The sequence below is a fragment of the Leptodactylus fuscus genome, chromosome 7, assembly GCF_031893055.1.
Source record: "Leptodactylus fuscus isolate aLepFus1 chromosome 7, aLepFus1.hap2, whole genome shotgun sequence".
In the NCBI taxonomy this organism is placed as follows: Eukaryota; Metazoa; Chordata; class Amphibia; order Anura; family Leptodactylidae; genus Leptodactylus; species Leptodactylus fuscus.
In genome coordinates, this window is record NC_134271.1 from 150844897 (window position 1) to 150859287 (window position 14391).

The following is a 14391-nucleotide window of genomic DNA, read 5'->3' on the forward strand; positions in this document are numbered from 1 at the left end:
CAAATACTCACTGTGCTGTTTGGTGGCCTGTATATAGGGTACAGATACTCACTGTGCTGTTTGGTGGCCTGTATATAGGGTTACAGATACTAACTGTGCTGTTTGGTGGCCTGTATATAGGGTTACAGATACTCACTGTGCTGTTTGGTGGCCTGTATATAGGGTTACAGATACTCACTGTGCTGTTTGGTGGCCTGTATATAGGGTACAGATACTCACTGTACTGTTTGGTGGCCTGTATATAGGGTACAGATACTCACTGTACTGTTTGGTGGCCTGTATATAGGGTTACAGATACTAACTGTGCTGTTTGGTGGCCTGTATATAGGGTTACAGATACTCACTGTACTGTTTGGTGGCCTGTATATAGGGTTACAGATACTAACTGTGCTGTTTGGTGGCCTGTATATAGGGTTACAGATACTAACTGTGCTGTTTGGTGGCCTGTATATAGGGTTACAGATACTAACTGTGCTGTTTGGTGGCCTGTATATAGGGTTACAGATACTCACTGTACTGTTTGGTGGCCTGTATATAGGGTACAAATACTCACTGTGCTGTTTGGTGGCCTGTATATAGGGTACAGATACTCACTGTGCTGTTTGGTGGCCTGTATATAGGGTTACAGATACTAACTGTGCTGTTTGGTGGCCTGTATATAGGGTTACAGATACTCACTGTGCTGTTTGGTGGCCTGTATATAGGGTTACAGATACTCACTGTGCTGTTTGGTGGCCTGTATATAGGGTACAGATACTCACTGTGCTGTTTGGTGGCCTGTATATAGGGTACAGATACTCACTGTGCTGTTTGGTGGCCTGTATATAGGGTTACAGATACTCACTGTGCTGTTTGGTGGCCTGTATATAGGGTTACAGATACTAACTGTGCTGTTTGGTGGCCTGTATATAGGGTTACAGATACTCACTGTGCTGTTTGGTGGCCTGTATATAGGGCTACAGATACTCACTGTGCTGTTTGGGGACATGGACCAGAGGAAGTGAAGGAAAATTGTTGTCTCATGAGCTTAGAAAGGAAATGATAGACAAGCATGTTAAAAGTTATAAGACATTTCCAAACAGCTTGATGTTCCTGTGACTACAGTTGGACATATTATTCAGAAATATAAGATCCCGAGGACTGTAGCTGACCTCCCTGGACATGGCCGCAGGAGGAAAACTGATGACAAATCAAAGAGATGGATAATACGAATGGTAACAAAAGAGCCCAGACAAACTTCTAGAGATTAAAGGTGGACTTTATGCTCAACGAACATCAGTGTCAGATTGCACCGTCCATCGTTGTGTGAGCTAAAGTGCACTTTATGCGGGCCGACCAAGAAGGAAAACAAATCATAAAAAAGCCAGACCGGAATTTGCCAAACTACATGTTGACAAGCCACAAAGCTTCTGAGAGAATGTCCTATGGACAGATGAGACAAAATTCGAACTTTTTGGCAAGGCACATCAGCTCTATGTTCACAGACGGAAAAATGAAGCCTATCTGGAAAAGAACACTGTCCCTACTGTGACACATGGAGGAGGCTCTGCTATGTTCTGGGGCTGCTTTGCTGCATCTGGCACAGGGTGTCTTGAATCTGTGCAGGGTACAATGAAATCTAAAGACTATCAAGGGATTCTAGAGAGAAATGTGCTGCCCAGTGTCAGAAAGCTTGGTTATCTTCCAATAGGATAATGACCCAAAACACACAGCTAAAAAACCCCAAGAATGGCAAGAGGAAAACATTGGATTATTCTGAAGTGGCTTCTATGAGCCCTGACCTAAATCCTATTGAGTATCTTTGGAAGGAGAAGAAACATGGCGTCTGGAAAAGGCCAAACCTGAGACAACTGGAGCAGTTTGCTCATGAGGAGGGGCCCAAAATCCCTGCTGACTGGGGCAGAAGTCTCATTGACAATTACAGGAATCGTCTGATCGCAGAGATTGCCTCAAAAGGTTGTGCAACTAAATATTAAAGGGGTATTCCCATAACTCTTGTTCTGCAGCCTGCAGGCTCTGTACTCTCTTTACTTCCTGTATTTCTCGCACATTGGCGGGTGGGGTTTCACTTGCTCTATCTGCTATGATCCACAGTATGACGGATGTGGAAACTGAAGTAGCAGAGCAGGATTTGAGTCAGCTTGCATTACATACAGATAACTCTTTATCTCAGCCCTTATCAGCCAAATTCAATTAAACTGGCTGATAAGTGGAAAAGCTGAAGATAGACAGCACAGTAATCCCGGAGCTCTCACCTTCCCCTCCCCTATATGTCAGCAGGCAGCTAATTGACAGTAACTTGACAAATGAGCAGATAATCCCAAGGGCCAGTGTCAACAATGAAGTGAATAAATTAAGATAGTGGCCAAACAAAGCAGTTTTGATAAAGGTATGTATTTAGGAAAAGTCTTAAATCCACATAAACTAGCAGAATAGATAGGATCCTTGTTATGGGACAACCCCTTTAAGTTACCAGAACTGTCATTCATGTACAGGCCATGTCATGAGGTTTTTTGTTGTTTTTTTTTTAAATTCTGTTGAAGCGAAAAACAAAGTCTGTCTTTCATTTGTTCATTTTCATAGAATTTTTATTTATTATTATTTTTGTCAGATTCAAGTTATCTCTGTGACCATTGTGGGGTTTTCTGTCATTAAACGAGGGGGAACAACAATTTTGTCCACGTGTATATAACCAAAATTGTGTTCTATAATTGTTATCTTTTATTAATAATACTTGTAGCCAAATTCTTCATAAACACATAGTATAAAAATACTGAGCCAAAAACCGCAATCTGCCGACCAAAACTACTGCCTGTATAGCTGTGCCACCTGCGTACAGAAATGACAGTAGTAATATATATATATATATATATATATATATATATATATATATATATATTTTATATATATATATATATATATATATATATATATATATATATAGGTACATTAGAACTGTAGAAAGGTTTAGCTGGGTGTGGTCATTAATACAATGCTGATGGATATAGTGGTGAATCACATGGTATTATCCACTACTCACCTGCACTCCACCTCTACTCCTTATAGTTAATACGTTTGCAAATGAGAACCACTAATGTTATCCACAGTCTCCCGACATCTAGGACCAATATTCTTATAGTCAACAAGACAGAACAATTTCCCCACTGATACCAGAATCTCCTTAACGTATAATACAGAACCTAGACAAGAAGAAGGTTCTGTGTCTACAGCTGTAGTTCTAGAATAACTTCTGAGAATCAGGGGCTTGAGGAATTAGACAGTAACAGAATGTGAACATGTCAGATAAAAAATTTTCACAAAAAGGAATAAAGCCCTAAGAATCGGGGATCAATAAGTAGCAAGGGGTCTTTACATGAATATTGTGCAGAAAAAAATCTGCAGACAGTCTCTGGGTCAAAACTGAGGAGGACGTCTGTGTGTCCTATTGAATCAGGAGAAATCCCTGCAATACCTGGTCACTAATACTGAGGGTTCTGTTTTTGTTTCTATGTCACGGAGCAAAGGTATACGTCTTCCTCCGGATGGTCTTTTGAATCAACACGGACGCAAGAGGTCGGGAGACAACAGCAATTTATTGTAATCCACAAAGTTAGTAGCCGGCGGCGGTCACATCAACCGTAATAACAATAAGTCCACAGAAGTCACAATCCAATGATAACTTTGGTTCCTTGGTCCTGTAACTAAGTCCTGGCTCTCTGCAGAGCTGTGCACAGGCCGGCTAACACATACTAACTGCAAGCTACAACTATATACTAAACTGTTACTTCCTCTATCTGTGGGTGGGAAGGGCTGAGTCACAGATCCTTCCCCCCTCACCTATACCAAGGAGAGCAGACTCCCTGTCTACTATGGACAATGCACCGTCCAACATCTTCTTGGAGACACTGATCAGATTATCTCCACCCATTGTCCTCACTGGTCCTCACTAGTTAGAGGGATTTGCATACAATGTGCTAACACACTAGACCCTAATCAGCCAACTACACATTGATGTATATAACAGGTTAGAGAATACATTCCACATGAAATATATATTACACATTGCCTATAGTATAGACTCTAACCATCCCGTGACATTCTAGTATCGATGATCATAAGTGGCCTGAAGTGGAAGAAGAAGAAAAAGAGGACAAGGAAACCTTGAGAAAGTTAAAAATAACACAAATTAAATCGATCTTTCAAACAAAAGAAATTCAAAATGTTTCAAAAAACTAAAGTTACAAAGCCTTATTTAAATCCCTTAGAAACCTGATCATATAGGAGTCATATACAGTAGGCTCAAACCTGACCATGGACAATAACTGTAAGGAGTTTGTATCTTCTCCCCATGTTGTGTGGGTATCCTTTTGTTGCGTGGGTTTCCTTCCACACTCCAAGACATACTGATAGGGAATTTAGATTATGAGCCCTGTATGGGACAGTGATGTCTGTAACCTGCCACGGAATATGATGGTGCTACAGTATATAAGAAAGCAAGTGAAAACATTAATAATATAATTTGACACTTCATTCAATATCATCACACCAAGGAGGACATTTTTTTCTTTTTTTTGTAGACTTTTTTTTAGCAAACCAGTATTTTCTTCTAACATTACATGAGACAGATGACATATCCTCTTAGCTGGACATGCTCAGATATGTGTGACACAAGTTGTATATACAGTATATTTTACTACTTAAAACCACACAGAATAAATATATTGCTTTTTTATTATTGTTTTGATATTCTGATTGCAGTTTTTTTTCTATTTTTATGTATGTAATTATTATGAAGGCTGTCATCTTACCTGAAATGTTATATACTTTGCAGCAGCCACGTGGACCATTCACCAGAATATACTGATAGGGAATGAAGATTATGAGCCCTACATGGGACAATGACTTACAATGTCTATAATGAGCTGCGAAAAATAATGAAATAAGGGGATTTTAAAACCTACCTGATAGAAACCCCCATTTTCCAAACTTCATTTCATAGGAACCAAAACAATATGGAGGTAAAATTTAGACATTTAATTTTTTCTCAATAATATAGATTCACAAAGGGTTAAAGGATAGTATGCACCTCACAGTGCGTTATACAAGTTCTTACAAGCGTGGAAATATCCCACATGTGGATATAAACTGATGTGCCTGGAAGTGAAGGAGTGACTGAGTGTTTGAAGAGCAAATTTTGCTGGAATAGTTTTCAGGTGCCATGTCTCATTTGCAGAGCTCCTAAAGTACCAATACAATAGAAACCCCCCAAAAGTGACCCTGTTTTGAAAACTACACTCCTCAAGTAATTTATCAAGGGGTATAGTGAGAACTTTGACTCTACAGCTGTTTCACAGATTTTATTAACATTGGCAATGTTAAAATTAATGATGGGTGAGCCCGGATCAACCCAAATATTCAGTTATTCATTTTTTTTTTAACTAAAGCAAACAATTGGAGACTCATCTTGGGTGCACGAAAATGTTCAGACCCAAGAAAATAATAGATGGAAGCCTAGTGGTGGTGTAAACAATAAGAAAGTAAAATATATACTTTCCTGTCCTTACATCATTTGAGCCACCCCACGATGTCCGGCACTCTCCTGGTGACGTCCTGATCCTGGGCTTAACACTGAAACCTATGATTGGTCCACCAGTGGTCACATGGGCACACCAAGCACCATGACTTCATATGACTGGGCCTCAGTGGTGACCATAGGTGCATAATGTCATTGAGACAGAATGCCGAATCCCACCTCCACTGGGCCTCTACCTTTTATATTCTTAGGTTTGAAAAGATCCCAGAGTATAATAATGTCATTGTTACTTTGACATAACTTTATCTGCATTTGCCTTAGAGAGCTAGAAATGGGATATATAGATTCCTGTGAGCCCTAAGGATATACTACACTAAATTTATAGATAGATTCCAGGAGCATATTCTACACTATGTTATATAGATAGGTTCCTAGGAGCCCTAAGAGTATTCCACACTATGTTTTATAGATAGGTTCCTAGGAGCCCTGACAGTGTTCTACACTATGTTTTATAGATAGGTTCCTAGGAGTCCTAAGAGTATTCTACACTATGTTTTATAGATAGGTTTCTAGGAGCCCTAAGAGTATTCTACACTATGTATTATAGATGGGTTCCAAGGAGTCCAAAGAGTATTCTACACTATGTTTTATAGATAGGTTCCTAGGAGTCCTGACAGTATTCTACACTATGTTTATAGATCCGTACCTAGGGGCCCTGACAGTGTTATATCCTATGTTTTACAGACAGATTCCTAGGAGCCCTAGAAGTGTCATAAATTATGTTTTTTGTTTCTTTTTTTTCAACTGTAGTTTTTATTTAAAAAATTCACAAAATGTCAAACAAAAATACAAATAGGCATCATAGAAAAAAGGCATGGTAAATAAGCAAGAATTTGTTCCAAAGAAGCAGAGTACTCTAAACCATGTTTTAATACAACTTGTTCAATCTGCAACAAATCTGGAACTCGAGCCACTAGAAGCCAAAATGAAACAAACTCCAAGAGGTTCACCCATCTCTAGTAATGAACATGTAGGTCAGGGGTAGGCAACCTTCGGCACTCGAGCAGTTATAAAATCTCAACTCCTAGCATGCATACTTGCTCTGCTGTTCTTGGAACTACCGTTGAAGGAAATGGAGCATGATGGGAGTTGTAGTTTCACAGCAGCTGGAGTGCCAAATGTTGCTGACCCCTGATATAGGTAAATTCTGTTTGGTAGCAGCAAGCTTGCATAGCTCCTGGGTGCCAGTTGCTTTGCCATGTCCTGGCTGTATTGCACAGCCAGCAGCCAGCTATCACTACTGGAGTTGTAGATAACTTAGGGCCAGTTCACACCGAGTAAACTGGCGCGCAATCTGGCACGTATACACGTGTCAGATTTTGCGCGCTCAAAAAAAGATCCAATTGCTTTCAATGTGGGTTACGATCGTATAACGCGCATTATTTTGTGCCCGTAATTTTGCGGCCTTAGATTCATGCCAATTCACAAGGGGAAAACACCGTTTTATTCAGGTGACCCTAGCCTATCTATCTGTGGTGCTAAGTTAATCCAGTATGTTGGATTCTGGTGATAGACTCCCTTTAGGTGGTGTAAAATAAGAGTGTTCTATCAAATACATTGTTGTTAGTAATGGATATGATCCATCTTTATTGTTTAATCCATTCTTCTGTTCCTACAATGGAATGGAGAAACTGGTAAGGGTCATCTTAAAATAGTCATCTTCAGCCACCAACTTTTGCAGGGGATGTCTTCCTCTTCCTTGCATAAAGTTTACTGAGATGTCACCAGGACTGCTTTCATATTGCAAACTCTGTTGTCCATATGCCAAGAATAAGACACAATTGTCTCCCCTCTGGGCTCCTCATGGCCATGGTCTTTGGTTTTCCCTCATTCTGCTTCCTTGGACTCTTGATTACTTCTTTTTTGGATGTACTGTCAAATGGGTATTTTTTGAGAATTTCACTGCATCCCCCAGCAATCTTTTAGCGTAGCATGGCGTGGTCTTAAAACACAGCTTCCAACACTCACAAAATCAAAGAAAAACACTAAACATTCATAAACGCTATGGCTGAAAAAACCAAAGCAATTTGGTCCCCCGCTTTCCTGATCACTGGGGTGAACAGGTTCCCATCGATCAGACACTTATCCCCTTTCCTGTGGATAGGGGATAAGTGTCCATAATGGCACAACCCCTCTGATCATATCACCATCCCCACTGCAACCACTTTTACTAAATCCTAAAACCAAGCCTACAGAGCTCAGATTTCCATTGACAGAGCACGATTAACCTACATTCTACAGCAATGGCGTAAAGCCGGCAGACCTAAAGAGTTTACTATACCATGTCAGACTCATCAAATTTCTTTTATTCGTTTCTTTTTTTTTCCTTGATGGAACTTGACTTCCCAGTTAACCCCCTTTCAACAACAACCCCTTCTGGGATTTTCACGTGTATGTACATCAGGAACTGCGGGAAATCCCAGCTGTTCAACCTTTAAGATGCTGGGGTTATTAGTGACCGCACCATCTTGCCCCCCTTCCTCTGCAGCACAATTGTGTGGAGCCAATGGGTTTCTATAGACACTGGGAATCTACCAAAGGTCCCTGTGACTGCCACAATCACTTTCTATTACGACCTGGTAGAGGCAGGTCCTAATAGAATTCCTGCTACAGTTCAGTAATAGGCACAATACACTGCTATACACATGTATTGTAGTATATTGGACAGGTGATCAAGCCCCCTAGTGGTAAAATACCCTAGGGGAATTTAAAAAAAAAAAAAAAAAATTAAAGGGGCTCTATCATTGGTGAAACATGATTTGAGCTAGTGATATGCCTGAATAGCCTTTAAAAAGGCTATTCAGGTGCTTCTACTTGTTTTTGAAACCCCCCTTCCCCTCCCTGTTTTTATTACATATTGGAAAAACCGATATGTAAATGAGCCACCGTGCAACCCCCTGCGTCATACTTTGAAAACGCCCCCTTTCTGAGCGCTACTGCGCATGCCCGAAGCGCCATTTTCTTCTGTGCTTTCTTCCATTGTCCACAAGAAAATGGCGCTCAGAAGGGAGCGTTACTGCGCATGCCCGAGATTCCAATGCAAAGGGATCGAGGCTACAAGAATGGAGGCGGTTACAACAACGGAGGAGAAGGCCAATCATGCAGCATAAGCAAAGGAGGGGGTGTGATCAAGGTATGACGCAGGGGGGTGCATGGTGGCTTGGGGGAATGCCCAGGGTTCATGGAGAGGCTCATTTACATATCGGTTTTATCATGATATATTAAAAAAGGAAGGGGGGGTGCCTTTCCAAAAACGAGTAGCAGCACCTGGATAGCCTTTTTAAAGGCTATTTAGGCATATCACTACCTCAAATCACATTTCACCAATGATAGAGCCCCTTTCAGAAATTATTTTTTAAAGAGTTAATAAATGAATAAAATAAAACACAGAAATAAATCCTATTTTCCCCATTTAAAATGTTTTGCATGTTTTAAAAAATGAAAAAAAAATACACATATTACAATATTTCATGATGAATAGCACAAAAAAGCCACCTGCTGGCATGTTTCTTTTAAGCAATATTCTTTAGTATTATCATTTATAGCATTATTACCTTTCCCTTTCTATCTCTGTTCCCTTTTCTGTTAGCATACTTACAGGTGGTTGACCGAGACGTCAGATAAAAATCTTAATGTGAGAAGGAAACATACAGAATCCTAAAAATAAAGGATCCGATTCTTTATAGCTCTTGTAGATTGATTCCGCGTTTCTTCCATATGGCAGTAAAAGATTCTTCAGTTTCGGTAAGTTTTTATTATGGGGATTAGAAGTTGTAGTTATATACAGGCTTATGTACAGTGTTTGGCTATAATAGCCTTATAGTTATATACAGACTTAATACTTCCCCTTAAACATCAGTAACATGCTAACTTAAGTAAAGCAACATAACAGGCTTACATTGACTTCGAGATGTACCTGAAAAACTTACAGAGAAGAGAACAGGTGACTATGACAAAGAATCTACATGCTTTGAAGATGTCAATCAATTCTGTGAGTTTCTAACCCATCCGGACATTACTATATATTGTTATGTACCATGGGAAGAATATGCAAATCTGTCTTCCATGATGTAATTAGGAAGTCAGTTGCTGCCTCAGTATTGCAAACCAATAGAGGGCGCTCACTGGAATGTGCAAGCCTGTCTTCCCTGATGTAGTTAGGAAGACAGAATTCCAGTGAATCCCAGCGTCATTGCAAAACAAAGGCCTCTTGGAAGGTCGAGCATGATGCAAAAGGGAGCAACCTTTATTGGGTTATTTCACTGGAATTCTGTCTTCCTAACTACATCAGGGAAGACAGGCTTGCACATTCCAGTGAGCGTCCTCTATTGGTTTGCAATACTGAGGCAGCAGCTGACTTCCTAATTACATCATGGAAGACAGATTTGCATATTCTTCCCATGGTCCTTTGCGAAGTGGAGTGCTAAAGGCTTAATAAGTCTCCACACACCTATATGGTGGTCTCTCCCCAAGGAGTAACAATATCCCCTTATATATTGTTAGTTAGTATTAACCTGACAATAGCAGATAAAGAGAGAACATTGTCCATTTCCCAACACTGTGCTGTAGATGTAGTAGAGGAGTGGATAGGGATCTATACTTACAGGAAGTCATACCAGGGTGTGACATTCTATGGGGTCTCTCTGCCTGACCCTCATTTACAAATCCCTACTACTACATCGACACACGTTTCTTCAGTTGCATCTTGCTATCTAGTTCTTGCCTTGGATTGTTTTTTCATAGGGACCCTGTCAAGAACAAGCTCACTGTCTTTTACCTTGAACTAGGGCCCTTCCAGCTCTAGGATGGGGCTACTTGTTGGTCTGTCTTTGTGTGAAGATGCCCGCCTATCTGTATATAGTACAATGTGTGTACCATGTACTAGTGCAGGAGGTGGGGTCTAGGTGCCAACCAGGAGCTCACATGCTCCCCTATGGCCCAGTCCTACAGGAAAGTCTTCTGGAGTGAGATGGTGGAGAAAATGTTCCAAAGATATAAGGATGGTTTGAACCGATATCTCCCAAAAATTGTGAAGACATATTACTGCTTGACCATAACCTCTGCCATCTCAGAAAACAACTTAGTGTATGAGAGTTATTGTATACAACATGTGTCTCACGATAACTAACATGACTGACTCATGGGGAGTTACCCACTGATACAGAGTTATTCATAGTCCATTGTTTAATAGTAAAACTATTGTAGATTGGGTTTATCCAAGACTGTATATTGATGCCTTGTCTTAGTATAGGTCATTAACATTAGGAAGGTTGAGAACTGGCACCCAACACCTCTGAGGAAGCCAGTTCTATGGTGATGCACGTGGGGTGGTCTATAGTATACAGTGTTGGCCAAAAGTATTGGCACCCCTGCAATTCTGTCAGATAATACTCGTGTTCTTCCAGAAAACGATTACAAGCACAAACTCTTTGGTAATATCTTCATTTATTTTGCTTGCAGTGAAAAAACACAAAAGAGAATGAAAAAAGTCAAATCATTGATCATTTTACACAAAACTTCAAAAATGGGCCAAAAGTATTGGCCCCCTCAGCCTAATTCTTGGTAGCACAACCTTTAGACACAATAACTGCGCACAACCGCTTCCGGTAACCAGCAATGAGTTTCTTTTTTTTTTTTTTATAAATTCTTTATTTATGAAAACAAGGTCACAGAGGAGAGAAAATAAAAGATATATGAATCAAAAACAATCACATAACAGAACACGGGGGACCCAACCATAACGAGGGTCGCCCGACAAATTCAAAGGCCGAACCTCACCACAACCAACAATACGGGGGAGGAGCAGCCGACACTGTGTCACTACATAAAATGAAAGAGGACGAAGGGGGAACAGAATGAAACAGGAGAAAACCATCTGGGGGGGGGGACAAGAGGTAAGCTGGGGGGGGGGGAGGGGAAAGAGAAACGGGGGGAAGCCAACAGGGAGGAGAAAGGAATAGGGAAAAAGGAGAAAAGGGGGGAGGGGGGGGAGTCCCGGGACACACCCACTCCAAGACCTCACCCACAGCCCACAATGGACCTGTATTGGTCAGAGCCCTGGAAGAGGATCCAAGGGGTCCAGGCCCCAAGGAAGACATCATAGGCATCTCGTAAGGACGCCGAGAGATCCTCCATAGCTTGGAGGTCCTCCACCTTGCAAACCCAGTGGCAAAGAGACGGGGGATTAGGGGATTTCCACAAGGCCGGGACACAGGCCCTAGCTGCGTTAATCAGGTGTCGAACTGCAGACTTCCGGTAGGCCTTGCGGGAGACCCCAGACAGATGAAGGAGGAAGCAGGCCGGGGAATTCGGCAGATCAGTCTGAAAAATTTGGGACGTTAAACGATGGACACCATCCCAGAACTCTCTCAGAACTGGGCAGCTCCAAAAAACATGGAGAAGTGTCCCCTCCTCCGAACCACATCGCCAGCAAAGAGGAGAGGCAGACGAGAAAAATTTATGTAGAAGGGAAGGGACATGGTACCACCTAGTAAGGATCTTGTAGCCCGCCTCTTGGTATTTACAGGCCAACGAGCTCTTGCGAGCAAGCTCCAAAATTCTAGAGCAGTCCGCGTCCGAAAAGGAGAGGTTAAGGTCAGCCTCCCACTTGGAGAGAAAAGAGGGTCTGTGGTCCGGAGGAGGGGAGACCAAAAGGGCATAAAACTCTGACAGGGAGTGGCGTTGAAGGCCAGTGCCAACACAGGCTTTCTCAAAGCTCGTAAGAGATCTATCAAAGGAGGTCGGGTCAGCGAAGGAGGAGAGAAAATGAGTGAGCTGCAGCCCTCTCCAGGGCCCCAAAGCAGGGAGAGCCATGTCTAATTGAATGTCGCTAAGGGGGCGCCACTGACCATTGGCACGGAAATGGAAGACCCTCTGCACACCAGCCCTCAACCACGAGCGGAAAGGGCCTGGAGAAAACCCCGGAGGGAAGGATGGAGAGCCCAAAACAGGAGCAATCGCAAGAGGGAGGACCTCTTTTCAGGAGTATTAAGCCCATTCACATTAATGGAGGAAAAGGTCAAAGAATCCATGGCAGGGGGCCTGGGACCACCCCCAGGGGGAAGGGAGAGGAGGGAAGGCGAGAGGGAAACAGATGAGGGAGGGGGAGGGGATCAGGGAAGAGAAGTGGAAGGAATGGGCGGGGGGAAGGGGAAAAGGGAGGGGCAGCGAAAAGAGACGAGAGGGAAAAAAGTAGACAAACAAACAAAAACAAGAGGACAAAAAGCAAACACCTGCTAGAACCGAGCTTAGCTAGCCCAAGCTCGGGCAAACACCAATCAGTGGGAGAAAACCCACTAGAGCAGGTCTCAGGGGCACGCCGCAGAATGCGCCCAGAGAGCCGCTAGAACTAACTAAGTGGGGGAGAGGTAGTTCAGAACTCAGAGCTACCCATTCCCACACCGGCAACACAGCAATAATGAAAAAAGAAAAGGGGGTCGCAATTGAAAGCCAGCTGAGGGGGCCAGCCACAATTAGAGAGAAGCAAACAGCCCATACCCCGGCCAACCCGGGCGCCCCGTGGAAGAGGCAAACAAAAGGAGCACTCCCAAGCAGGCCACCGTACGGCGAAGCCTCAAAATGTAGAGACAACGACGCAGGGAGAGCACATACGGAACAACCCTGGCAGGCCGGGGGGCAGGAAAGAGGGCGGGCAACGCCGCGAACACACAGGGGGGAGGGGGGGGACAAGAATCCACCCCATGCACCCCCAGGGCACAATACTTAGCATGAGAAACAAATCGCGGGGGAGACAAAGATACAATAACGATGAAATACAAAAGAGCATAAAACAACGAAAGTCAAGTGGCCTCGGAGGGCCCAGCACAGTCTAGACTATCGGCCCAGATGAAACGTTCTCCAGAGGGGCCCCCAAGGGGTCCATCCCACGGCGTCCCTGTCGAGGCAGTGGGGGTGAGGAAAGGCCAGCAGCAGATAGAGGGGACGGGAGTGGGAACTCCAGCCAGTCCGGCAAAGTCAAGTCAGAGATGTCAAGAAAATGGGCGAGATCCTCCACCTGGCCAGGGGAATGTAAAGCGAAGTTGGCGCCATTTCGGCGGATCAGGAGATGAAAGGGGTGACCCCAGCGATAAGTAGCTCCAGAGTCCAGGATTTTGCGGAGAGTAGGCTTCAGAAGACGCCGCATCGCCAGAGTGCGGCGGGAAACATCAGGGAGAAGGGTAATAGAGCCATCTAGGAACGGAACCGGTCCATGGCGCCAGGCCGCCTGAAGAATGTCCTCTTTCTCTTTGTAAAAATGCACCCGGCATAGGACATCCCTAGGATCGGAGGAGGAGGTTCTTTTAGGTCCGAGCACACGGTGGATCCTATCGATATTGATCTCTGTATCCATCGGTCGGGACAGAACGGTGTTGAAAACCAAAACTGCAATAGAGCGGAGCTCTTTGGTGGCAACAGCATCAGGGATGCCCCTCAGTTTAATATTGTTCCGGCGACCCCGATTCTCCTGATCGTCTACTTGTAGGATGAGATGGCGATTAAACGTGCGTTGAGTAGATAGAGTCCTCCACTGCAAGGAGTCGTTGATCGATAGAATCCGTGCGTTGCTGTTGAGACGTAACAGAAGACGAAAGGGAGTGAAGGTCCGCCTTGAACCCTGTCAGAATCTTGTCTTGTTTCTCCTCCACTCTGCGCACCATAGCCTCTGTGTCTTGTTTAGTGGGCATAGCACGGAGCAATTCCAAGATATCCGATAACTTAGGGCGTTTAGGTCTCCCCTGAGACAGGGAGGCATGTGAGGAAGAACCAGAGGAATCAGAGTCCACGGGGGCCCGAGGGGC

The 14391-nt window shown here is 43.3% G+C and overlaps 1 protein-coding gene across 1 annotated transcript in view; it reads left to right on the top strand.

The window, feature by feature from the left end:
- LOC142214340 (NACHT, LRR and PYD domains-containing protein 12-like) overlaps positions 1 to 4550 on the top strand; it is a 240545-nt gene extending 235995 nt beyond the window's left edge. The window contains exon 22 of the mRNA XM_075283268.1: positions 4104 to 4550. Coding sequence (XP_075139369.1) covers positions 4104 to 4236 — 133 coding nt within the window. The 3' untranslated portion in view covers positions 4237 to 4550. The remainder of the gene's footprint in view (positions 1 to 4103) is intronic.
- The last annotated feature ends 9841 nt before the right edge of the window (positions 4551 to 14391 follow it).